This window comes from Oculina patagonica, chromosome 2 (genome assembly GCF_052425735.1).
Source record: "Oculina patagonica isolate OP01 chromosome 2, crgOcupat, whole genome shotgun sequence".
Classification (NCBI taxonomy): Eukaryota; Metazoa; Cnidaria; class Anthozoa; order Scleractinia; family Oculinidae; genus Oculina; species Oculina patagonica.
Window position 1 is genome coordinate 24175139 of NC_135759.1, and position 26751 is coordinate 24201889.

The window sequence follows — 26751 nt, forward strand, 5'->3', positions numbered from 1 at the left end:
GAGGAAAAATTTTCTCTTTGTTCGCATAAGCTAGTACTTAATAGATAATTTCAAGCAAACTAGTTTATTTATTTGATCGTTTTAATCATGTATTAGATATTTTTCATACTTATCACTTTTCGAATAAGCGATCTTTTGTTAAGATTGAGTTTACTATTGATTACAAATAAGTAGACTTAGAAATGTAGTCAGTTAATGTCACAACTTGTAAAGCAACTTACATTTAATAAAGTTGAAATAAACAATGAGTTTTAATCAACAATTGAGTCGTCTCTCATTAAAAAATATTGCGCTTTTAAAAGGGGCCTGGAAACTAGTCAGAATGTAGGCTATCTCTTTTGATGCATTTTGACTATGTAGGGTTGCCGACGCGAAAAAAATTTCTGCGGATTTAAACAGAGTCTAATAATAAGAAAAAAATAAAAACCGCCTTTTGATGGGTCAAATCCGCTCAACAACTGCACAGATTTTTCCCGCCAAAAGACTTAGTTTATTTTTGACTCATTAGACTCCATTTAAAAGCGCAGACTTTTTTCCCGCCAAAAGACTTAGTTTAATTTTGATCATTACCGGGCTCCTTTTAAAAGCGCAAATGAATTTTCCCGCAAAAAGACTTAAAATTATTTTTAAAAAATTTTGAGAACCTTGCACTTTCCAATTTCTAGCCACAAGTCTTAAAAGTTTGTTCTAACGTTACATGTCGACTTGAATCTACCAAAATGTACAGCGAGCGTTCACGATCTTTATTAATTATATTAATTCGACAAGAGCTTGCGTTATCATCGTACAGCTTCTTCAACAGCGTTTTAACAGCGCTATTAAAACGTCCTTTAATCCTACAAAAAAGAGAAAACCCACATATTAGTAATGTCAATTTTCTTACGGAAATAACTCCTGTGTATCATAAATGTCAGCTTGAAACAGGAACCGTTTTTCCAAGCGTTTTGGTCCCAAACCGAACAATTTGCCGCGTGCTCAGATATGACAAACATTGAAATTCTAGAAAGTCTAGCTTACACGGCATAAGCACTAGCAACAAAATCATGCATTCTAAGTCTCGCTAATAACTTATTTTAAAGAAATAATCATTAGGAGAGTGTTCTAAATCAAGCAAAAGGAGTTCGGGAGAATACCTACTATAAATAGCTTAATCTGGGCATGAAGTCCGTATGTACACTTTTTCTGTTGTCGATTCCAGAATAGCAAAATAGAAGTATTAGGTCCACTCTTAAACTGTCTCAGAAACCCATGAATCGTTTATGAAAAAAATATTTCGTGGAGACCCCAGCTATAACAATCCCATCCGTTTTTACAATACATTTTTCTAGGCATTATAATGTTTACATTGATATCCAAAACTGAGTAAGCGTCGACAAAATCCATCGAAATATTATCATTTTTTTCTCTGGGCAATTTTAAGGGCAACTCGACTATATATTTCATCTTTTTTATATACCACTCCACGATTATTCGGGATTCTCTATAATGCGGTACAATCAAGTGCATAGTTATATCGCAAGAACTTTCTTGTTGCGATCGATAAAATTTTTAATCATAAAACAAGTGCATAAATCAATGAGTAAACTTACCATTCAGATGTCCTTTGCATCATGATAGAGGTGGCACGTAGTAGCAGTAACACTGCAGCGTTGAACTGTAGAAAGAATAAAACCAGTTAAGAAAATATACTCATAAGTACTATAAACAAAAAATATATCTTACGGGAGATGTCCAGACTCCCGTCATTGTTTCGAGTCTTACACGAAGATCGACCAAGTAAAATATTAATGTTGAGGTGCCACCTTAATTTAAAGCATGCCAAATGACATTGAAATTCTTTCTTGGGTTTTTTTAATCTTGCAAAAAAGTTATAGCTACATAAAAATGTAATGATGTTAATTAAAATTTAAGAAACCTAAACAATGGCATTTTTAAATAGGCCATTCTGAATATTGCAAGAACGTTCCAAAACGAATCAGTTGCAAGGAAACGTGTTTGGAAAAACATTGCTAAAATCACTCAACCGAGTAGAGGGCACTGTACACTTCTGGTGTTGTCGATTCCAAATGGAATTTGGATACACGATCATTCCATATTCTTCATTAATACCTGGTACTTTAAGAGGTAAATTGATCACTTGCGCTAGTTTCTAATTCGTGTAAATAAGACTCAGGAGCTCTTCGAATGCTTCAACGCGAAGATTTTCCAAATGGCACTCGCTCCTTCTTCGACTGTGATTTAAACTGCTCGTCCCTGGTAATCTATCAAAGACCAAATAAGCCCTTAGTGGTTTTTCTATTGTCCTTGGGTACTGTCAAAATACCCAGTGTTCTCATATAATTCCTTGTCAATATCTTATCTTATTTTCAACTACAAAGCAGCTTTAATCTTATACCTTTCAGAACATTGGAGTGACACCCTCCATCCTTGAGGAATGTTGTTATGATTGTTGACATCGTTGTTATTATCAGTTTTTGCTGCTTTTTGGTAGCCGATCTGGTCTTTTAACATGTTAGTTATATACATCATCATTATCGTCATCATCATCATCATCATCATCATCATCATCATCATCATCATCATCATCATCATCATCATCAACAACAAAGAAAGAAAGAAGGAGACTAATAACAGTGCTTTTTACACGTATCATCAAAATTTCTTTAAGTCTTTCAAACTCCATTGTCCCTCCATTTGGAGTAACGTCTCTACGTGGGAGTGTGATGGAGTAAATTGAATTCGCTCCCTTGGTCATAGAAAGAAAGCCGAATCAGTAACTAAAATCAATAGTTATATTTGAACCCAAGCTTCAATTAAACACAAAGTACATCTCACATCAATTGCACGCGTGTAGAAGTCACAGATACGAGTTCTTGATCAGGGGAGGTGGTGGTGATATTAGTTACAACATCAATATAAATAAGTCCTGTCTTTCTCCATTTCTAAGAAATGAAAACAAAACAGAACGAAGAAGGTTTAAAACTGCCACCAAACAAGTGAGCCGTGAAAGTTTAACGGAGCACGTGAGACAAAATGCGCTTAGAGCTTATGTGAAGCTGTATGTTAAGCGTAAAATATCTAACACGACTGTTAAGAGATGTTCTCAATGAAGACACCAATAACTGTTGCTTCCCCTGGAATCGTTAGCTGAGATTGAAGAATTTTCTTTTAAGACTACTGTCGAGCGCGTGAGAACGCGCGCGAAACACCTTGTGTGATGAGATTTTCCCGCGCGCTCGCGTGTTTGTCCTCTCTACGTGCTGACCTGACAAAAATGAGGGAATACTCGAATTCTATATCAACGCCAAAAGCAGTCGCCCACATTCAAATTAAATAAAATGATATAATCTTTTGTTTTCTACGTACATGGCAATCTTATCTTTAGTGTACTCTATTCTGCTACAAGTACCTTAGTAGCTCTCATTAGTGAGTCATGCAAACTATTGTTCGAGTCCCAAGCTTAGTTCACGTTATTTAACGAAATGGTACAATATATGAAGAAAATAACCAACCAACATTCACCGAGTCAACAGTGGTAACTATAATTCCACCAACCTGAATAATGTCCCAATAAGACGTCAAAGCCGCATTCAGAGAGCACGTGTATCTTGTGTTTGCGCCAAATCATCATTTTCCGTTGGATACACTGTTATTTCGGTCCATTGAACGATACCTGGCCATGAAGCATACCCCTCTTCTTGTATTAACACCAAATTTGTCTGTTTTACAAGCTCAGTGCAGCAAAGGTTTCTCTTTCTTGTGGAGACAAAAGCGGAGCATAAACCAACGAAGGTTATGGCAAACTGAACTTGTGATGCATATTAATTAGCAGTTTTTTGGATTAATTTGCAATGCAAATTTTAACCAAGGTTTAGTTTCGCGCTAGGAACAATCATCAGATTTTAAAGCTTGTTTTATCGTCGTTATGTTCTTTATGCTTTGAACAGTGCATTTGGAATTTATAGAAAAGATTCGAGACTGTTACCAGAAAAAAGAGAAATAAAAAGAAACCTCCAAAAGTCTCCGCAATGGTGACGCTTAACGCCTAATGTAAAAGATTTTTGCGGGCCCGACCAAAGTTCTTTTTTTTTCTAGACGCTAAGCGTATTATGACCCACGCTTAAAGTTGTGCGACACAACCTCAAGCGTGGTTTAAGGTTCTCAGTCTTTTGACACTGTATTATCAAAATTCTAGGGGCTACATCTCGAGTAGCTATTTTCTCGGTAAGTCGGGTTAGTATTTTTTTTTAAAATTTCCTTCAATGCAAATTTCTACAAATAAAAAATGCAAGTTTTAGTTGTAAAAACTTTCGGCAAATATTCGAAACACGAAGTGTATTTATTAGTACCAGCTAATCAAATTGTAACATTAGTGGCTGCGCGATGGCGACTTTATTACCACAGGCGGCCCAAGCTCAAGCTGTGGGAGTCAGTACAGCCATACGGTATTGCGTAATGACAGTTAGGCAAAAATATGGGAGTTTGTATGGGATAATTTACAATATGTTGTAGGGGACAGGACGCTACACTGCAGCGAGTTATCGCTCCCTAGGTTTTCGACTTCTTTAATAGAGTGGACGCACGGTGTAACAGACGAGTAATCGCATAGGGAACACACAAAGAATGTACAGGAACGTTATAGAGATGCCACCGGGAACCCATGGTGGAAGCGCGCGGGATTACGTCTAGTGGAACGTAAAGTGGAGCGGGAACAATTTGGTGGCCGGATTATGTTTTGGTGAGTTAAATGATTAAATAATGGCCGGTAAACAATGAATAAACGCTAAAATTCAAACCAAACCTCTCTTTTATTCATTGCTTCATTCTGCAAAATTGTTAAGAAATAGACCCAAAAAAGTTATCATTACACATTTATACACGGCCTTTTTGTAGCTTTAACTGTAAACCGCAGATATCTTGGTGAAGGATGCCAGACTGGCAGATGGAAGCCTGGAGAAGAAAAAATACGCAATTATAAAAATTGATGACCTCTAAAAAAAAGTTGCAGCCATTTATCTACCTCTCCCTGGGGGCGCTAGACACTTATGCCCAGACCCTATTTTTTTTATATCAATCCAGACTCACTGGAAATAGAGAAGAGTGATGACTGTAAAATTAAGGGGCCCCTTTTGCCGTTCGAGCGGATTCGAGCGGTAAGGTGAACTCTCTTGATTTCGACTCAGACAATCAAAGCAACCCAAACGGTGTGTCGTGTATGATACAAGCATGCAGTGTATGTCCGTTACGCAGCTTATTCCACTTCAAGGATTTTTGTTTCCTAGTAAAATGCTGTGTATAATTTATGCTCACCTTCGAACAAGGCAGGATGATGAAGTTCATAGGAAGATGTGAAACACTGGAAGACAAAATAAAAGAAATACCGGCATGAAAGGCCGATTTGAGACTTCAAAATGTTAAACGCGGCTTCCTGATTGAAGGGTGCGTGTGACAAATTTAATTCAGATCGCAGCACAAATCAACTGAGGAAAAACATTTTGCGAATGCATTTAAACCAATATTGGAATGCTGGTAACAAGACAATTACTAGAAGAGTAAAAACGAAACAAGGCTAGCTTACCATCCTGCCTATGGCCTCGTAACATCTTTGAATCTACCATGATCTGAGTTGCGATGTAAGACTAAAAGTAAACAAGACAAAATTAGTCATCTGTTTCCGCCGGCTTTACTATAAAGTGAGTGTCAAACTTCAAAAACAACGTAGTTCGACATAAAGAAGATGTAACTACTAAGCAAGATAGGACAGAAAAAAAAAGTTTCCGGGAAATAGCCTGAAAATGTCAGCAGTGTCCCTTATCGAATAAGCAACCTACCTGTATTTGCTCCATAACATCATCACGCATTTCCGCCGCCATGCGGTACCTGTTGACGACAAGAAACGTTGAGAAATATGCTCGCTGATAAAGAAGAGAGAAAGGGCGTCAACTATCCCTAAAACACTAGGCGAGATCAAAATAAAGTGAAACTAAACTTTCTCTAAATGTCGTCCAGTGGAAATCAAGATATTAGGGACCTAGCCGGAGTGGTAGTGCGAGTACGAGATCGAGTACGACTTTCGAATCAACTTTTATGTTTCCAAATTCCCTACTCCTCCTAGTTTTTATTTTTAACTAAAGAAAACAAGCTGGCACTAAAAGACGTTTACTTACACATCGTGGTCAGCGCTGTTATACATGAGAGCATTCTGGAACATTAACATCATGTCTCGTTGGAACTCGCTTGTTGTGCGAATGGTCTGAAACAGAACAGAACATTTCCATTAGCACAACAAAGATTTATCACAAATCAACTCACAAGGCATGCCTTACCCCATTTTCAATGTTCTTTTTTATTGTTGAGAGGTCCATAGGCCTGTAGAGAAAAGGAAAATAGAATAAAAAAATGACATTCGTTTACCCTCGGTAACTGATGTGCTAATGGGGCCGTCCATTCAAACATAAGAAACAAAATTAATATTACGAACTGAACATTACAATGAGAAAAATCCAAACTGGCAGGAGGCGAACCAGTTGGCTATTTACAAGCATGACCGAGGAGTTAAACTTTGGTCTACTGTCAAACAACTCCGGGCAATTGTCAAAACGGGACTTGAATCCAAGTCCTCCGAATTTCACGTTCGGTGCACTTAAGGTGGCTCGTACCAGTTTTTCGTGCGTGGGAAGTCTGGTGACTAGCGCGCGCGGCACGCTTCATACTCACGACTCACGAGTCACGCGCGAGATTTGAAAAGGAAAACAAACATGGCGGCCCAGCGCGAGGTTGCTTTTCTTCAATTTAAGAAAAAATTCCGCGTTCAACTGAAGTTGTTTCAACAAGAACATTTTAAGTAAACTTTATTCGCATGTGCTACGATCGATCTTGTCGGAGACCGGCGGAGATCGTGAGTCAAGTCCACTTTTTCGTTTCAGCTTATTTGAGTTCGCTGTCAAACACATGATTATTCAGACAAAGAAATACTTTAAAGTAAGACCTATTTTCCTTGTATGTAAAGGAAACGTCAGAAAAAAATTAAAAAAATTCTACGAAAGGAATTTTTAATAACTTACAAATTGCCCTTTTTTGCATTTGCAAAAAATCCGCTTCGTAGAATTTTTTTTAAAACAATTATACAGTTTCTTTATCAGATGCCAAAAGTTATCATGAGAAAAAAAATGGGGGTCATCGAGTTAGTTTTCAAGATATAAGCACCGGAAGCTGAAAAAGGGTCCGAAAAATCATTGGCTATCGTTGCCATGGGAACCTCTGATCACGTAATTATTGGTGTTTTGGATCAAAAACACAATGGGTAATGTAATCATACAAAAATTTTGTTACGATCTTTAATTGATTTTTTGGCCATTTTCTTCCAAACGTCGCACAGTTAAAAACCTGAAAACTGGTACGAGCCACCTTAACGTATCAGTGTACCCCAAAATTCATCATTTTGCAGAAAAACATGTTTCGGTATTTTCAAACAGGTCTCGTTGTGGCCTTTCATTTTAAAAAAAATTATGGAAAAAGATTGATTCTAAAGGAAGTTATGAAGGGAAAAAATCGAATCGGCCACGCTGCCTCTTTAAAGAAACTAGTCAACTATCACTGTTAGAGATGATCAGAGAACTGACCTGAAAACAATGCTGTGGTATCCTGGTGCTTCATCATCAGTAACTGGGTGCAGGAACACGTTAGCGTACCTGATTAAAAAAAAAAGCTCAAAAACAACACGAAAACACGGCGTAATGGGGCTAATTTGAGATGGTGCAAACATGAACAGCTCGCGAGCGGCTATTTACACGTAAAGGGAAGCCTCGAGCCAAGCGGCCCATACTGCCGGAGCTTATCCCGGTTTCGGTAGCATTAAGCGGCTAGGAATATTTCTACTCACCCCTGAATGGGCTGCTAGTCCATCGCAGGGTACCCCCCCCCAGCATTATGTCTCCAGTATCCATGTGTACCCCGGGCGGAGAGAGGCACAAAGGTAAAGTGTCTTGCCCAGAATACTCACAGTGACCCCGGCCAGGTCTCGAACTCGGACCGCTCGATCCGGAGTCCGGCACACTAACCATTGGGCCACCGCGTCTCCCACCGTAACGGGACTATAAACTGCTATGTAGTCCAGAAAAAGCGTTACCTTAGATTTAGAAAATGGACGTGCTTAGCGACAAGGGACGAAACTTCAATTGTATCGAACCAAGATTGTCGCAAAAAATAAGACAATTGTGAAGAAGACTTTCAAATATTAAACAAGCCAGGGGGGGGTTCAATAAAGATATGTGAGGTTAAATGTTATCTTACTTGTGATTGGCTGCAGCTCTCCAAACTAGCATGATTGACTTCTTCCAGGTTTTCTGCGCTTGAAGGGCTTCCTGTTCATCACTGCTTCTGACGAAAACAAAAACATTCAATAGAAGTTTCATCTTAAAACAACAACACTAAACACAAGACAGAAATTCTTTATTAGGATAACAGTGTTTACATAGCCGCAACTGTACACGAGGGGGGTTGGAAGAATTCGAGACAGTTATGCAAGCAAAACGTTTGAAAAGGACTCTTCATGATACTTTACATGAAATAATACCGCTGACCGCGATGAGCCGAATTGAAATCTTTTCCCAAAACGTTCGGACGCAGCAATTTTCGTTTGCATTTAGGACAAAAATGGCAACCAAAATAGTTGACGCTTGAAGCTCTGTTAGAGTTACACTTACCCCTGGGACATTTGCGAGGCGGGGCTACCGGGTACCGATTCCGAGCCTATCCCCGCCCTGTCCAACAGAAACTCTTTCATAGAGGTCCCCGGTTCATCCTTCTCAGACTGGCTCCGTTCTCCTGAGTCAGACACTCCTTCGTCTCCACTGTCTCGATCCATATCCTCGTCACTCTCGTCCTTCTTGTCCTCGACAACTGAATCATTATCTTCCTCATCCTCGTTTTTTTCGCTTGCCTTCTCAGATTCTACATCCAATGACTCGAATTTGGATTCCTAGAAAGTAAAACCATCTCTTTTACAGGAAACATTTAACGAATTTTATAATAGCAGAAACCCCTAAGTACATAGTTTCTGATAATTACTTAAATATTGAGCAGCGATTAATACGGGAAACATCACTGTAAAAGTCAAACCAGCTACCTCCAGGTACCGTCGCCACTAGACAAAGTTTCTGACTACTTTTTGACATATCTTGAGAGATTTCTGTAGGTTCCTCAGTTTGTTTTGTCATAAAAAAATGTACCAAGTGTGGAGGGCAGAGTTGTCTGATACAGCAACATTCCAGCAGGGGAAAAATACACTTGCCATGGTCACTTCACCCCTAAACATCTTAGGATTTCTTTTTGTAACTCGTTTGTTAAGAATCTCTACTTTTTCAAACTTATCTTTTTTGTTTCCTTTATTCCATACCTCTTCATGTTCCTCTTCAGCGTCACCTTCATTGTCCTACGATAGAAAATGAAAAGATCAGTCCAGAAATCCGGACAAAAACCTTGACTTACATAGCCTGAATTTCAGACATCCCTCTGTGCTCGCCTGCTTGCCAGAAGGAACGTCTGAACACATTTGAGCCTAATGCCGTCCGGTGACGTCACTACCCGAAAACCGGGTAGTGATTTTGATTGGTTGATTTTCAAATTATTTGCATAATTATGTGAAATTATGACTGAATTTTACCGCGCGAGGATTGTAATTTGAAAACGTTTGGAAAGAGTTCGAAGGAGTTACCTTCCCAGAAATGAATTTATTAGTCATTTACCTTGAGTTTATTACTTCATTAGTTTACCTACGGATGAAGAATAGTAATGGAAATCGGTAGGTTTTAAGTTGGCGGCATTCGTCGCTTCGACATGCAGTGTTTTGCCAAATTTATATATGTATTCTTGTTTTGTCAACAAAGCCGCTCGACGCTTATGTCCTGCAGCCTCGATGAGCCAGTGATTTCTGAACTCAGTGCCCATAGTCAAGTAGGATATTTTTGTATTGAATTCCGTTTCTTGATGCCTCAGTAACCGTCTAAATTGATTCATTTAAGTACTCACGAGTGTGTTGTATTTGCTCGCTGCGTAACATATTATATTTTGATCGCTAGATAAGCTTCAGTTCAGATTAAATCGGTTCCGTAGAAGAATATAGCCTGTATGCGATTAAAATCTTATTCATTTGTCTCAAGTTTTCAATAGTTTACTATTAAAACAATTTTATACCCTGTAATCCTTTATTGAAGCGATTTTTCTTTCACAATTTCATGGCCTCGACAGAAACTTTTCCGCATGAATTACAACCAAAGTGTAGTGACGTCACCAGACGGCATTAGGCTCAAATGTGTTCAGACGTTCCTTCTGGCAAGCAGGCGAGCACAGAGGGATGTCTGAAATTCAGGCTATGACTTACATAGATTCTCGTTTCTTTAAAATAGTGATTTAACTTAAGGTAATGTAAAAGAGGTGAAAAACAAATTAAAACTTGCCGTGGAGGTGGCAGATTTGCTACGATTTCGTTGATTTCTCCGCGCTGCCTTCGGTGGTCGACCTGTTCAACACAACAATCAGATCACAGAATGTTTAGAGAGTTTCTTTCAAACAAGGTGTATGTAAAAACAGAACTTGTGACAATTGGATGTAAGGACCTCAATGGAAGGGTTCGTTACTCACCAGGCCTCCCGGGCTTGGATGCTCGTTTTGTGACTCGAGGAGAGGAGACTGGTGTCTCTATAGTCTCCACCTTCACTTCAGGGATGGCTGCTGACCGTTCGGAAGTTGTTCGTGGAGTACTGATGTCATTTTCAAGACTGTCGTTGATAATTTCTGTTCCCGTATTTTTCTCAGAACTTTTGACAGATGGCTCAAACTTCTGAGTGATCATTTCCTACAATACGAAAACAAACCAGCAAGAATTAAAGGGACTGTGTCACGGCTGAGTTAAGTTTATTTTATTAAGTTTTGCCAAATACTCGCTATGAAACTTAATGTTTGCAAAGAAATTACTTCTATGGATCTCAATGACAAAACCATAGCTTTATTACAACCAAATATGTCTCCCGGGCGTTATAGTTTAAAGTTACAAGCAAACAAGATTATCTTTGAAAATTGTTCAGCCTAAAAGTATTTCAAAAACCCAAATCGCAATCTGTTTCAATCTTCTTCACTTTTGGCCATCCGTACCTTCTTTTGTATTTGCTGTGTTACTGAAATGTTCCTTTACAGTTATAAGTGGTTATTTTTATATTCCACAGAATAAAGTGGTCATTTTCTATGTCCTTCGTTGGCTAAAATCTGTGACACAGTTCTTTTAAGTCTGTGGTCTCGTTTGTTATCACACAATAGACTCAATGTCACAAACAGCTCAAACTGAGTTTATTTTACCTTTCTGTCAGCCGGAGGGGTAGTGGGTGGGGGTGTAATTGCCAGAGGGGAGGGCAGTGTCGCAGCAAGAGCAGCAGCCTGTGAACATAGAGAATAACTGAGTTTGAAGTAAGAAGTATACTTTGAATAAAATATAAATAAAAGGTTTGTTATCCAGAAATATTCCTGAGTGGCTTTTCAGGGCCTATAAAACCACACTAAAGAAAATCCACGACCTAAACAGGAAACACCTCCTTTGAAAAACATTGCCATTAAGGTGGCTGAACACAGTTTATCAGCAATTTTTTTTTGTAATCAGCAGTTTTCTGTCTTTCTAAAGCACAACCTTGAAAAATTTCTTAAAAAATCTAATGACTGGTTCGCTAGAAGTCATGCCTTTCTGGTAGCCTCGAGCGCGTGCGCTCAGACTCATGCAGGCACTGAATCTAAAGAGTGCATGGAAACTGTATTCAGCCACCTTAAGAAGGGAAAGGTCAGTTTCACTTGCTGTTTGCAAAAATTTTTGTTTGCACATACATTACAACAATTTAATAAATTTGATATTTCACCACTTCTCAAGATATCATACCTTGGGGTTTACTGAGATGGCTGGAACAGATGTGGACACGCTCAGAACAGCTTGAGGACCTGTCAGTTAAACAACAGCACTAATTAAACACTCTAGATATGTGTGCCAATGTCTTTGTCTTGTTGCTTGGAGAAAAACCCTCAATTTGTTTGATAGTTTTAAACTAATCCACACATGGTCTACAAGGAAACTAAAATTAACTGTACCTCCTGTGGAGCCCCTACCACCACCAATGACAGACACTGTACTGTCGACTGGTGTCCCTGTGCCAGACTCAACTAATACTGATGACTCCACTCCTCCTGAGGCCTGTAAAAAAAAAAAAAAAATAAGAAAATACAATAAGAATAAAGTCAGAAATGTATAAGGTATTATAACAAACAAGGGTGTAAGTACTGTCTTTTTACCAAAAATTTTGTAACATTTCATTATATTTGGCAATAGACATGGAACAAACAGGAGAGAACAGCTACGGAAAGGGGCGGGAGGCGGGAGTAAAAGGTACGGGAAGCAGGAGTAAAAGGTACGGGAGGCGGGAGGTTCAGACCCCCCTGCCCCTCCCCCCACTATCTGTTGTCATAGTAAATGGCTTTGTAATTTATAAGTTATCATGTAATCCACACAATAACAACAGGGCCATAGGCAGGGTTTTGCCTGGGTGGGCGCGAGTGCCAGAGGCATGAGCATCTAGTGCCAGAGGCATGAGCATCTAGGGGTTTCCAGGCATATTCTCCCCCGGGAAATTTTCAAAAATCAAGTTGCTGAAGTTCACATTTCCTACATTCTGAGACTCATTTTAATCCTCACTCTCAGATTTGGCAGATCTTTGAGGCCCACGGGGTGTGTGGATACACCAGTTGCACTCCCCAATGCCTATGGCATGAAAAGAACTCTAACAGTTACAAGTTACCTTAGTTAGTGCTGCTCCATGGGAAGATACAGAGCTGACAGTTGAAGATGTTACTGTGGGTGTTTCTGCCAGTAGTTTAGAAAGTGTAGGTGCGCTGACTGATGGCGCTGCGGCTTGTGGTATGTTTCCTTGTCTCTCCCTCATGGAGTCCAGTTTTTTGGGCTCCATGGAGGGAGTTACCCCTGAATAACAAACAACATAAATTCAGAACCTCTTCTATGCTATGCATCTTGGTTTTGATTAGCTATGAATAAGCGTACATACAGTTGAACCTCGCTAATTCGAACTTGGTTATTTCGAATTCCCCGTTAATTCGAACTAAAACCCGTTGCCCTTGGATTTGCCCTTCAGTCATTTACTATCGGCTATTTCGAACTCCCGCTATTTCGAACTACTTTTTGTTTCCCCTGACGGTTCAAAATAACGGGGTTCAACTGTATATCTGCAGAGTCTGAGGTGTACATGAGGTGTATTCTACAGCAAGCTGCCCACCACAGCTCAACCTAAGAAGTTTGGAAATGCTTATTTCTAGTCTTAAAGAAATGTGAACAGTACCAGATCTCATTTTCTTTCAAAAAGTGCTGATAACAAATATGATGCATTCTTGTGACAACATAATGACTAGACATGACAATGTTTGGTAAGCAGGCTGGAGTCCATGTATCTGTATTTTTCTAAACTGGTTAACAAAATTTAAGAAACAGAAACTCTGGAAATTTTTATTAAGATTTACCACAAAACATTTCAAGAATGTCTAGGAAAAGAGAGACTAGTGAGAAAAAACTCTTTGTTGAAGAATACACACAGGTCCTTTTTAACTACCCACTACCAGTACCAACCATCTAAAAACTGTTCACCTGATTTACTAACGAAATGACTACTTGATAGGTTCAGCATTGTTGAAAAAAAAAAAACAGGTACGCAGTGAGTGAGCTTTCTTAAGGTGTTATTTTCTGAATAAAAACAACAAGCAAATACGCTTCTCACCTAAAAAATGCTTTCCGTCAGTATTTTGTGTGTTTGGTGTCTGGCCAGAATCTTGTGTACGTTGAGATGCTGCGGAGAGTGGTGAAGTGTTGGGAGAGATGGTCTGAGATGTCTGACCACTTAACGAGGAGCGGCGCTCAAGTTCCTGAAAAACAAATGGTTCCATAAGAGACAACATCTCTAGAAATGCTGCTTTAGTAATGCTGTCATTTAAAAATTGTGTAATTGTAGTCAGGTGATGACATAGTTTGTTTGTAGTTTTGACGCTGACTGTTTTTTGATGTTACTTTCAAAGACGTTTCGGCTAGTTCTTAAGCCTTCATCAGTTAAAATACTAAAGCTGTTACACGCGATTTAAAAAAGCAACACGTTAAGAGCGCGCGCTGCAAAATTAACGTGTAAAGCTTCAGAAAGAACGTGGCGCGATACTCATGCGCGTGCCAAGGATTTGTAGACCTCTGGGACTGTAATGTGATCGTTCCCAGAGTGCGGATCCTTAATTGACAACCAGGCTTCCAAAAAGAGTCGCTCGTGAAAATTGGGCTCATGTCCAACTACGTCGACAGCATTAAAATCCATCTGATGATTGTTTTCGTGGAAAGGGATCTTAATAAACTGTTGCTCAACATCAGAGATGAAAAGAATGCTGGAACAACCCAAATTGGACCAGAACTTTACAAAAAGCTTCATTGCAACAATTCCGCACCCGCATCTTTTTATGGTCTCCCAAAAATCCACAAACCTGAGAGACCACTCAGACCCATTACCAGCAGTATAGGTAGCCCCACATACGCTGTGTCCAAGCACCTTGTTTCCATTCTATCACCTCTCCGAAAGAACAGATTTTCAGTCAAGAACAGCTCAGATTTTGCGCAGCAGATACGCCAGCATTCCGTAACGAACGATGAAATAATGGTCTCTTTTGACGTCAAGTCCTTATTCACTTCCATTCCTGTGAACCTGGCTCTAACCATTACAAACGAGAGGCTCCAACAAGATCAACATCTGGCAGATCGCACAAATATGTCCATCAGCAACATCATGAAACTATTAGAATTTGTTCTCAAGGAAAACTACTTCAAGTACGACAGCATCTACTACAAACAAATCTTTGGATGTGCGATGGGCTCCCCAATCAGCCCTGTGATAGCCGACCTTGTAATGGAGGAGATTGAAGAGAACGCGATCACCACAGCCCATCACCCTCCTAAGTGGTGGTTCCGCTACGTGGATGACAGCCACGCGTGCCTCAAAAAGGAACACGTGAATGAGTTTCATCAACATCTGAACTCTATCAATCCCAACATACAATTTACTGTTGAACTTGAGGACACCACGGAGCAGGGACTACCCTTCTTGGACACTATCACAACGAGGAGTGGTACACAAATTGAAGTGAATGTTTACAGACAGTCAACGCACACAGACCGTTACCTTGACTTCAATTCTTATCACCCTGAATGCCATAAGAGATCCGTAGTTTGCACACTTCTACGAAGAGCAAAGAACATTCCTTCAACACAGAAAGGGAAACGCGAAGAAACGAAGCGAGTGAAGACCGTATTGCGCGAGAACAACTACCCATCATCCTTCATAAACAAATGCGAGAGATCACTGTCAAAGCCACCAGCTGATTTACCAACTAACGGCTTCGTGGTACTTCCTTATGTTCAAGGAATCTCCGAAAAGATTGGTCGCATCTTAAAACAACAAGAGGTTAAGGTCGCCTACAAACCGTTAAAAACTGTCAACAGTTTGTTTCCTCGCCCAAAGGCTCAAAATGATGTTGACCGCCCAAAATCTGGCGTAGTCTACAGAATCGGTTGCACCAGCTGTAATTTTGTGTACTATGGCCAAACGGAGCGAGCACTGAAAACCCGGATTGCGGAACACAAAAGGGCCGTTGCTAGTTTCGACCATGATTCTAAGGTCTCCTGTCACGTCCACGAAAACAATCATCAGATGGATTTTAATGCTGTCGACGTAGTTGGACATGAGCCCAATTTTCACGAGCGACTCTTTTTGGAAGCCTGGTTGTCAATTAAGGATCCGCACTCTGGGAACGATCACATTACAGTCCCAGAGGTCTACAAATCCTTGGCACGCGCATGAGTATCGCGCCACGTTCTTTCTGAAGCTTTACACGTTACTTTTGCAGCGCGCGCTCTTAACGTGTTGCTTTTTTAAATCGCGTGTAACAGCTTTAGTATTTTAACTGATGAAGGCTTAAGAACTAGCCGAAACGTCTTTGAAAGTAACATCAAAAAACAGTCAGCGTCAAAACTACAAACAAACTAATGCTGTCATCTTTGCTTAGGAAGTTTAAAATAGAGATGCTCTAAATAGTTACCGGTAGTTTCATTTTGTATCTGATACATGAAATAGTCATTACTGCTGACTAAGAGTGTGTAGGGGCATTTCTTCTTGCCTTGTGAGCATACGGATTTCTAGTTTTGTACTGTGATCATTGGAATGTGCACAATATCTTGTAAGTATGGCTTTCGATTGGTTGTACACAAAGTTAGTAAACTAGTGACTCATTCTTTAATGCAGCGAATCATTCAGAGGTTGAGATGCTCTGATGGAGCAGTTTTGCAAATTTAAAAATGTGTGTTTACCTGAATGAATAAGAGTTCTTGTGGTGATGGTGCCCAGCATAGTTGGCTGCTACACCAGTTACTCACTTTAACTTACAAAACAAACTTACAAAACAGCTGTGTAGTTACCTTAGTTGCTGACATCTCCTGATCAGTATAACTAGACCTCCTTGACTGTTTGCTGTCTTTTGAGGATCGCTGTGACAGCAACGACACCAAAGAAGATTCATTTGAACCCTGCAAGCTGGCCGTCGCTGCTTGTGATGTGCTGCTCTGTTGTCTTACAGGACTTTGAGGTACATGATCTGTTCTCCTAGGTGATACCTGAGGGGGGACCATTTCACCTTGAGACGGCAATGTACCCCCCAGGTCCACATCCATTGGTTCTCCTTTAGAAAGCTGCACAACAAAGCATACTCAGTATTCCATTTAAGAAAATAAAAGGTTTACATCAGCGCGTGGACGAGCACAAGAACAAAACATCATCTATTGGCAAGCATTATAGAGACAAACACTGTATTGTCCCAAAAGACCTTGACAAACAGTTTCATGTCATCAAGAAGTGCAAGAATAAGTTTGATTGTTTAGTGCATGAAATGCTAGTAATTAGAGAATTGTCACCATCTCTAAATGTCCAATCAGACTCAATCCGAGCCAAACTATTTGCGTGACATTGCATATTTATTATGTTAATCTTAAGCATACTTTTTCTGACAGTTTATTCTTTTCATTTTTGAACTTGAAAATGGTGTCATGACGACTCCGAAACGTCGTTCGTTATTATCGTTTATTTTTACTTGCCTATGTATATCAAAACCTTTGCTCATAACAACAATTTAATCAGAAAAATAACATATAGACAAGTATCTCAAATGCAGGACTGTCAATATCATCTGAACAACATATTTTTTTCATTATAAGCCATAACAAAGGGAGTCTGTGTTCCAAAGCAGCCATGTTCTCTTAAAACATTAGTTTGTAAAAAGGCTGGTAAATCTCTTTTGTAAAACGGACAATTTTTATCGTATGATTCTTAAACTTTGGAATTGTGTTTTTCAAAAAGTAAACTTTTTAATTATGTAGAAAATTTTTTCGCTTCATAGGCATTTTAATAAGTCTTACAATCCTCTGGTACATAGTCCTAGTAACTTCATGAAAAGGAACCAGAGTAAAGAGTTTGCTATTTGCAGGAAAAAATTTACCTGAATTCCACCTGAAAATGTTCCACCTTGTCCCAGTCCACCAGGTGGCCCTCCTCCAAGCCCTGGTGAAAAAGATCCCCCATCCAGAGGAGATCGGTCAGAAGCAGTGGCCAGTCCCTCTGTGGCATGACTCAGAGGCGAGGACTGGGAAGCGTGGCCGTGTCTCTGCTGAAGCTGTTGTTGATACTTCTGAAATCTAAGAGCATATATTGTAATCAGTTATACAGGCCTACATGGATTTATGTTTGTCATTAATTTTAAGGCATTTCTGATCTGTTGTTGAATAATAATGCAACAATTTCTCCATCCGTTGTAAGTGGTCAACCTCCAGTTGAGTAATGTGTGAAAAATATTAACTACTGTTAACAGGGTACATGAACAACAAGTCTGTGACACAAATAGAATTATTTTGTACTTGAAAGCACTAACACTGTAGAAACAGTTCAGTATGTTGCTTGTGTGTTGCAACTGAAAAGCCACTCTACATATTAATCATGTTTCATGCGTGTAGATTGCCTGCAGCACACACTCAACTGAGTCTGGAAGATCTAACAAAGTTTGTGTGAGTCCAAATGACAAGCAAAAATGTACAAAAAGTACATTAAACTCAAGTGTTTGCATCAGCATTAAACTTGATAAAACAGAACACTATTTCAAAGAGTAATTTGATACAGGCCTTGTTCTAAAATTAAAGACGGGATCTTGTGAGATACTGGAATGTCAGATACCTCTTGTTTTTGCGAGGAAACCATATGCAAATAAGTGGCTGGCAGTAATGAAAACCATTGTGTTCCGTGAATGTTTTGCTATCTACAAGCTATTTGTATACACAGTAAATAATTGTTCATACTTTGCTGTTGGTTTAGGAACCCTCAACTGCTTTCCTTTTTGAGGAGAGGTCATTTGCTGACTTCCTTGAGGTTTTGGAGCACCTAAAAAGCAATTGGTAAATTGGTAATTTCCAGCTAGTCATATTTATACCATGCCATAGAAAATACAGCCAATCAGAATACAGGAAAGCCCTTGTATATTCGACAGTATTCAACCCAACCTTACCATCGTGCGCTGCGATCTTATTCTCGATGAAATTTAGTGAGCGTATTTTCTATGGCATGGTATAAAATAGTTACACAACACTTTCTCGTGGTATACTATGGAATATCCCACTTGTCACTTGTATTTTCTTCGTATACACACTCGCCTAAAGGCTCGTGTGTATACCGAGAAAATACAAGTGACTCGTGGGATATTCCATAGTATACCACTCGAAAGCGTTGCATAACTAGTATTAAGTACATGTAGAAATGGAATTGCAGTTAACAAATAAAAGACACCATTACCTGTCTGTATGCCTGGTTGTCCCCCTGGTGTGGTAGGGGTGATAGGTGTAGTGGGTGTAATGGGCGTGGTGGGTGTAATAGGTGCAGACCCATCCCCCTCTTGTTGAGGTACAGGTGGTGGCCTCATCTTTTTCCTTCTAAACACAAATAGAAAGCAACTGTATAAAAAATCCTTTAAATACAAGTCTCAGCCTTAAAATGATATTTATTTCAGTGATTGTTACATAGGTGCAAGAGTTTCAATGTCAGTTTTGGGAATCTGAAGTTTCACCAATATGATCCCTTAGTTGTTTTTTTTTTCTTCATTCTTGACATCTGTCTGTTATCATAACATCTTACTGACACAAAATATTCAACTATCTACTTACATTTTAATTTCATCCCACATAGCAGGCAGTTGATGGTCCAGTTTTCCATTACGAACATCTTCTATTCTGTCTTTTAGCTTCCTGTGAGTGTAGGTTAACACTTTTAGTTCAAAAAATCTCTTAGAACTTACAACTATTACTGCATTTAAGGTATCATGGAAGGAAAATTGGCATTTTTGTTCCAAGCGAAATTGTGTGCAAACAATAAATGGTAACACCAATAAAGTATATAGTTTCTGAAAGCTTATTGAAAAAAGATTCATTGTAATTTTGGATTTTGTTTTGATCATAAAGACCATAATAAGCAACGTCAGCATTTTGTTTGCAATTATGATGTTGCGCAACATTAGGTTTATTTGAGAACACATTTTTGTACATGACTGCCTAAACTTTTATGTGGAATTTAATCTACATATATAGGTCTTAAAAACAGATCAGATTTTTATTTTCTTGCTCCATTATTTTTTTATGAATTTTTAATCCTAAAGAAGCCCTAAACACGACATTTTAAAGTGAATTTTTTAAAAAAAAATTAATGAAGCAAAAAAATGAAAAATCTGAGACACCGTTTTAATCTTCGCAAATTTTGCCCATCCATGTCCCTTTTTGGCCTTTCTGTGTTTCTTTTGAGTCCTTTTACAGTTTTAAGCCGTTATTGTGATAGTTGGACAGTGCCAAAATTGCCTAAAATTGTGTGACATAGCCCCTTTAAATAATAAGTTTTGTTGGTCAAAAAGCATCATTTCTTTATGATTATTAATTTTATAAACCGATACTGGAAGTTGTCTTAAAATTTTACTTACACGAGGATGTACGTCAAAACAAGCACAATATATTCCTTACTTGTAGGTAAGTTGGTCATTCCTGATAGACTTCTTCAATTCTTCAATCCGCTCAAATGTCAGTTTTCTTACAATCTGATCTCCAGGTGTTTCTATGTTAAATTAAAATAAAGCACACAGTCAAATAAAAATACCACATTAATGACACACTTTTTAAACAGTATAAACTTTACACCATGCACACTTCATTCTGACCATGTGGGCAAGAAATATTTACTCTCAGTTTACTTAAAAAAGATGATAAAAATCATCAAGACCTCTTTAATAACCTTACCAGCCCCCCCTCCTTCAGTGGTTCTTTTTCTCCTGCAATCAAACAGATACACAGTTACATACATTATTGTAAGTCAGAAAGTTCAACTTGGAACTGTTTTTATGGTCAATGACAGACAGCAAGCAACAACAACAACCTTTAATGTACTCTTGCAGTCTGTTTCATGAAAGCTTCATGCCTTTCTGTGTTACATGGTGAAGACATTTGGCAACTCCAGCAGATTGTTACAAAGTGCGTGGCGTTATTGTTGGAGTAGATGGCTGATTCTGCCATCTTTTCCCATAGAAACAGAAGAAAAGCCCACCAGCGTAGCCAGCCAAGATAATGAAGTAGTACTTTTGGTCTGTCTACTTTTGACATTCATGTAGCAGGGTTGCCTCATGTGGACAAGACAGTGTAGTTTTTTATGAACTTGTGATATGTGTTCACTGACTGGGGTTCGTTACTAAATCATCTTTTGTCCATAATATTCGCTTGATAGAATGTATGCTATTTACAAGGCTAAAAGGTTAAAAATTGTAAAATTAAAATTGAAATTAATTAAAATTAAAATTAAAATGTAATGTAAACCCTGATGATGGCAAACAGCCAAAAACGTTTGGTTTCAACATTTTAATTTTACAATTTTTAACCTTTTAGCTATGTAAAAAGCAAATCATCTTTACTTTCCCAAATGGAGTCTTATACAATCCTTCTCATGCCCCTTCAAGCCATGCATAAGCAAAGCAAGACATTTTGATGATGGCACTTTAAAGACCAAACAGTTTGTTCTAGTATGTGTACATAATATATAGATTTAGGCAAGCCTAAAAGCGGAGCTCCCCATTTATTTAATTTTCACTGGAGCTTACAATGTTTTCATTCTAGTGAATAAGCGGCCAAAGTACTAATGTTCATGGCGGTTTATAGGTGCGACACAAATTTAAATAGCTCACGGTTATACTGAATGTCAGCAGTACGACAAAAATAATAATCTTAAAGCGGGGCAAAATCATTACTCATGGCACGAAAAATTACTTTAGAGTACAGTAAATTATCTACTTTCTAGCAATAGAAAATAGTTTCGCGATCCTGTTATAGTTTCGCAGCAGTTTAGTAGACTCCACAATATCTATTACATTGATATAGGATATATTCAACGTGTGTTGCAGAGTCTGTCGAATTAGCTCAATCTGTAAGGTGCCAGTCTGCGGATCCGGAGGTCGTGAGTTCAAATCCCAGAGGGTCAATTTTTTTTTTTCTTTTTTCCTTTTTTTTTTTTTTTACCCTGTAGCAATAAAATGGTTTGTTAATTTATTATATCAACCCGATTTAGCTTTCGAATGCTCCTTCATGTACGATGCTGGCTTTACAGATAGACACGAAAGTCATCGATCGATTATGGCTCTCAATGTCCACTTTTTTGGCGGTCGATTACTTTCTACACGCAATTTTCAGCCACATTTTGTTTCATTGCTTCTTGTTTTTCTTTTCAAACCTCTTTAAATTTTACAGGCCGCCTTTATACGGCCTTCTTGCTTCACTATTTCTACCATCAAACTATGGCGGCCATGTTGCGGGACTCCGTACGCCGTACGCCGTACGGACGCGCCCGCGAACCATGCCGCTATCCATGTTGACCATGAAAACTCATTTCGATAGTGTTCCTTCTTTCATGTGTATGGGGCTCTGCTCTGCGGCCCTGCGGGCCGCTGTAGAGCTCCGCTAAAACAGTATGAAACCAATGCACTGTAACTATTGCTGTATAACCTAAAATAAAATGTAGCTATTCATCTTTATTAATAAAATTGACCACAACATAAATAGGAATTAAGAATAAGATTGATACAAATTCACGACATGATCAGATGACAATGAGAAGGATATTTTAATTGTTCTAACTTACTTTGGCGTGTTAACTTTTTCAAGCATTTCAGAGTAATGTGAAGCACAGTTCTGTGGAGAAAACAATATTCATATATTTCTTTTAAACGTATGTCTAGGTAGCCCTATATTTAGGGTAGCAGTGCCTGTTCAGTGTTTTCCTTCAACACAAAATGTCTCTTCTAAGTATCTAAAATAGGCAGTGGGTTATGACATTTTGGATACTAACTTGCATCACGTCAGCATTTTTTAGATGGCTTTTGTTTACTAGATAGCTGTCATTGAAAGTGTAGCAGACGTTGTTTAAAAAACACTGACCCCCAGTTCACAAACTACTTCAATGGATCACCCAACTCCCAAATGGACTACCCTTAATGGCCAGACTATCCCTAAAAATGTTAGGGTTTGGGTTAGTAATAGTAATTTTAGGGGTAGTCCATTTTAGGGGATCTCTATTTGGGGTATTCCTTGGAGTTGTCCAGGGTCTAAGGCAATATAATATTGTTTTGTCTACAACCCACATGCACTCAGGAAAGTATTCATCAAGTGCAGTTGAATCCCGATTTCTAGAACTTTTGATTTCTCGAACATCTCAATAACTCAAATGAAAGGTTGTTTCGCTTTGCTTTGCTTCACTCAGTTGAACACAGCAATTTTATCCCAAAATTTCTTCAACTCTTGATTCCTCAAGCCAGTTTTCATTTCCCTTCCCATGTTATAGGTATGTACATTAAATTTAATACCTTTTGTGAAAAGAATTCAGCTGGCCTTGGTTTTGCACAGCATCCTGTTTCAAGTACTGGTTTAATAGATCGACTCACAGACACCCTGTAAACAATAACAAGATGTTATACAACAGGTTCTGAAACGTTAACAGGGCATCATATCATGGAACCGTGATGTTCAACTCACTTATTCATTTTTCAACAAAACTGGCTTCTCAGTTGAATTTGGCAGACAACAATATTCGATTTCATAAATATGGGAATTTATAGCAGTAGATTTCATTTTGGCAACCTGGTAAAATAAGCAGCAGAGATTTTTTATTATAAACTGTGTAAAAGTTCATGTTTTCTCACCAGTTTTGATCGCCACTTCGGGCCACAGACGAAGCTAAAGTTAGTTTTTCTCTTATCGTCCACTCATCTGGGTTTTGGCCCGGTGGTAGCTTTTGCTCTGTTAAAGTGAAAAGCAAATAGGATATCAATTCAGGTTATACAAAGCCTCAAGTACGGGAAAGCTATTGAACAAAAAGACAGCATCTTACTTTGACTAAGCATGGAGGCCGCCATCTTTGTTTCTGTTTGGATACCAGTCTCCTTACGGTAATTATAGGTCCGCGCGCGTGCAAAATACTTGTCTCTCGGCTTTGCATTGAGCGAGAGACAAGTAGTTTATCCAGCGCGAGTTCAATGTCTCGTGACAACTTCGTTCCTGATTTCAATTTATAGCTATTATTTTGACCGTTTTTATTTTTTGCTTTATTAGATTTTTTTTTTCAACTTAAGACTGTTAAAAATTGCATTTTGGAGATGAAGCTTAACGCTGGCGAGTCTTAAAACTTCTTCGAGGTGAGTAGAAATTTTCAACAACACTTCTAGTAACAATTTGTTGAGGCGGGGCAAGGGTTAAAATAAAAACCAGGTTTCCACACTATAATCAGAAGTTTATCGAAAGTAAAAAGCTCCTGTTATAATACAGCCATGCTGCTGTTCTGGTTGTTGTTTATTTATTTTTTCCAGGTGTAACAAAGCGCTAATTCTATTCTTTCAATAATAATAATAATAATAATAATAATAATAAACTTTATTTCCGTGTCTAAAAATGTTTAGCTGAGGGGAAAAGTCCCCTCTACTAATTGTGGACACCTGACTAACAAAAAACGTAAAAACAACTTAAACCTATCATTATACAACTATTACAATTAATAATTTAAAGTTAAAATAAGTTAAAAAAGAGCTATTTACATAATAAATACAGGTAAAAAAGTAAATCTATTTATGTGATAAAAAGACTATATACAGGGCTAGTATTAATAGTCACAGAGGTGGCAATTGCATCGTTCATTTTTTAAAAAGCAGCAGAAGATAGTGTTAGCTTGTTGAACAGTTAACATGATTCTTCCTATTTTTCCAGCTCTTTCCAGATGAGTAGTCAATTCTTAACTTTTGGGTTTGTTTATTATTATTTTTTAACGAAGCAAAAATGCTTTTTAATTAATTGGCCATCCTGGGAGCCCCCTGAGGCTGATAATCACGGCGAGACGAAGTTTAAACGGACAAGTTGCGCCCGTTGTTCTAAATTTTCGTCATGCCGATTTTGCCCGTTTCAACTTGTGTCGCCCCGATTTTATCCGCCCCTGGGCCTCCCAGGATAAGTATACAACGGGCTTTTTAAGGGCAGCAAAAGGTTCCTTTTTGCCGAATAGAGATACATACACTCATACTTACAACGCTCGTTTACTTGCCTTATCACATTGTCGGCTAAACTAATGGCAATTTTTCTTTCAGGACGGTTTTTTAACTTTGCTTGTCAAATTCACAACCAAAATAATCACATCTGGGCAATCACGCCAAATGTCGTAAACCAATCAGAACTCGAACCGTTGCCAAGCGCGAGAAAACGCGTACGAGCTCAATCAAATGCTTCAAATGGATGAAAATAACAGCATTTATTTTTTTTCTTTGTTCGTGAGCGGGCGGTATTCTACAAATCCTGCGATCTGATTGGTTCCGGGAGCGGGCGGTATTCTCCAATCCGGCCCGCTCACAGCGGGCGGTATCCGTTGCGAGATGAATCGTCGAGTGTGTTTTCCGCGCGAAATCATTTTGCAGCGTTGTGCGAACGAAAACATGAAAGATTTGCTCTGTAAAATCGAAATAGCTGCTCACCAGTCGTTATAAATGAGAAAGGACAAAATAGAAGTGGAATTAAAGGCCTCGAAGTTCTTCCAAAGGCGAGTAAACATTTCTTTATCGACAAAATCGAGTTCTAGTTTCGTAGTTTGTGGTTGTTTGTACATTTCGCAATCATTTTAACGCCATTGCGGTAAGCTGCACCGGTTTTAAACTTCAATTTTGAGTAACAACTGCCTTTTATCGGCCACTTTTTTGCCAAAACAAAACACTAGTTGACATCATTCAAGAAAATGAGATTCTTTAATTAAAAACAGTCAAAATAATTCTCGCAATTTTGTGCCGTACGTCCAAACTACGCATTTCATTCCGTTTCACTTTCGCACTGTTTATCACAAAGAAATTCTGCTGGGAATCAACGCAGAGTAAATTAATTCGTTTAAAACAAGTATGTTTAGCTGTACCGAAACTGTCTTTCAGGAGATAATATTTTTTAGTCCGAGAATTACTATCCTACGAACAGAATTCCTTTCAAAACATTCATCGGGAAGCCGAAATCGATTTAAAAGTGTTCAGTTTTGTCAATGATATAAATGCTTTGCCTCGATTTTACATTTATGCCATATTTACTACTTCAATTTCTTTCATTGAATCTCTTCAGTGTCAATTTATATGCTAAACCTTTCTGTTAGTTCTGTTCATTTAAGCGAGGCTATTTTATTCGGAATAAAATAACAAACAGGCAGCATTTTACACTCTTGCTAATCCGTGGATCGACACAACATTGAAATGACGCGCGTATACAAACAAAGATTATGTGAAAAAATGTTCCTAGGTTTCTTTTAAAAACAAAAAAGTAGGAAAAAAATAAAAACGTTATTCACCAGCCGGGAGGTCCGTATTGGGAAAAACTGTGCCCGAGGTCTTGGATACCGCCCGAGGCCAGGCCTCGGGCGGTATCCAAGACCTCGGGCACAAATCCTGCAATCTGATTGGTTATTAGCGCGGGCAAGATTCTCCTATCTCTGCCCACGGGCCACGGTAACGCTTTCGTGAGTTTCATTTCGCGGCGAGACGAACGAACCCATGACAGTTTTGCTCTCCAAAATGATTTAAATCGATGTAGTTGCTCACCAACCGTTGTAAATTTGAAAGGGAAAATTAGCAGTGGAATTAAAGGCCTTGAAGTTCTCCAAAAGGCGAGTATTTATTCTTTTTAGTGACAAAATGAAGTTAATAGTTTTATGGCCGTGGTTTGCCAATCGTTGTTTGTGCATTCGCACTGATTTTCACGTCATTGCGGTTAACTGCAAGTCGCCGGTTTACAGACTCGATTTATCCTTTCAAGCTAAGACTGTCCCAAAAATAATCGGCGAGTTTTCATATTTGGAGCAACTTGTTGTTCAAAAGCCATACGTGATAGCCTTCTGGCGGCCATTTTGATGTCGTGTGGCGAGAAACTCGGCAATTCAAAATGTTATGTCTTAAGACAGCGGATGCTATCGAGCTGACAACCTTCAATAAGATATATATTAAGGACGTCTTATAGCCAGCGAAGGATAAAATGTCAGGGGTCTCGCGATTCTGGAATTA

At 38.7% G+C, this 26751-nt stretch overlaps 1 protein-coding gene and 1 long non-coding RNA gene across 4 annotated transcripts; both read right to left on the reverse strand.

The window, feature by feature from the left end:
* Positions 1-84: 84 nt before the first annotated feature.
* Positions 85-3780, reverse strand: LOC144641876 (uncharacterized). 2 transcript variants are annotated; one of them, XR_013568648.1, is made up of 4 exons: positions 3556-3780; positions 2396-2746; positions 1590-1654; positions 85-836 (listed from the first exon to the last, which is right to left on the reverse strand). It is a non-coding gene; the product is annotated as an uncharacterized LOC144641876 (long non-coding RNA). The 2 variants fall into 2 exon arrangements; XR_013568649.1 differs by lacking the exons at positions 2396-2746; positions 3556-3780 and having other exon boundaries at positions 1590-1828.
* Positions 3781-4789: 1009 nt separating this feature from the next.
* LOC144643668 (uncharacterized) lies at positions 4790-23643 on the reverse strand. Of its 2 annotated transcripts, none has more exons than XM_078502987.1 (28): positions 23571-23643; positions 23383-23479; positions 23047-23131; positions 22326-22375; positions 20441-20472; positions 20168-20258; positions 19325-19405; positions 18957-19093; positions 18467-18548; positions 17617-17812; positions 16544-16813; positions 13818-13962; positions 12831-13012; positions 12127-12229; positions 11921-11979; positions 11353-11430; positions 10642-10855; positions 10458-10519; positions 9398-9433; positions 8706-8980; positions 8293-8376; positions 7623-7691; positions 6327-6369; positions 6168-6253; positions 5832-5880; positions 5579-5639; positions 5311-5356; positions 4790-4950 (listed from the first exon to the last, which is right to left on the reverse strand). In XM_078502987.1, exons 1-27 carry the CDS (start codon positions 23593-23595, stop codon positions 5337-5339), a joined length of 2712 nt encoding a protein of 903 aa, XP_078359113.1. In that variant the 5' UTR covers positions 23596-23643; the 3' UTR covers positions 4790-4950; positions 5311-5336. The 2 variants fall into 2 exon arrangements, with proteins under 2 accessions (XP_078359113.1, XP_078359111.1); XM_078502985.1 differs by having other exon boundaries at positions 8293-8379.
* Positions 23644-26751: the final 3108 nt, after the last annotated feature.

What these genes read in the sequence shown, in the direction of transcription:
- LOC144643668 (XM_078502985.1), bottom strand. Translation starts at nt 23,595, where the DNA reads ATGGCGGCCTCCATGCTTAGTCAAA. An exon ending in AACAGCGCTGACCACGATGT is followed by an intron (nt 5,881 to 6,167) that starts GTAAGTAAACGT and finishes TGTCGTCAACAG; the next exon opens with GTACCGCATGGCGGCGGAAA. An exon ending in ATGTTATGGAGCAAATACAG is followed by an intron (nt 5,640 to 5,831) that starts GTAGGTTGCTTA and finishes GTTTACTTTTAG; the next exon opens with TCTTACATCGCAACTCAGAT.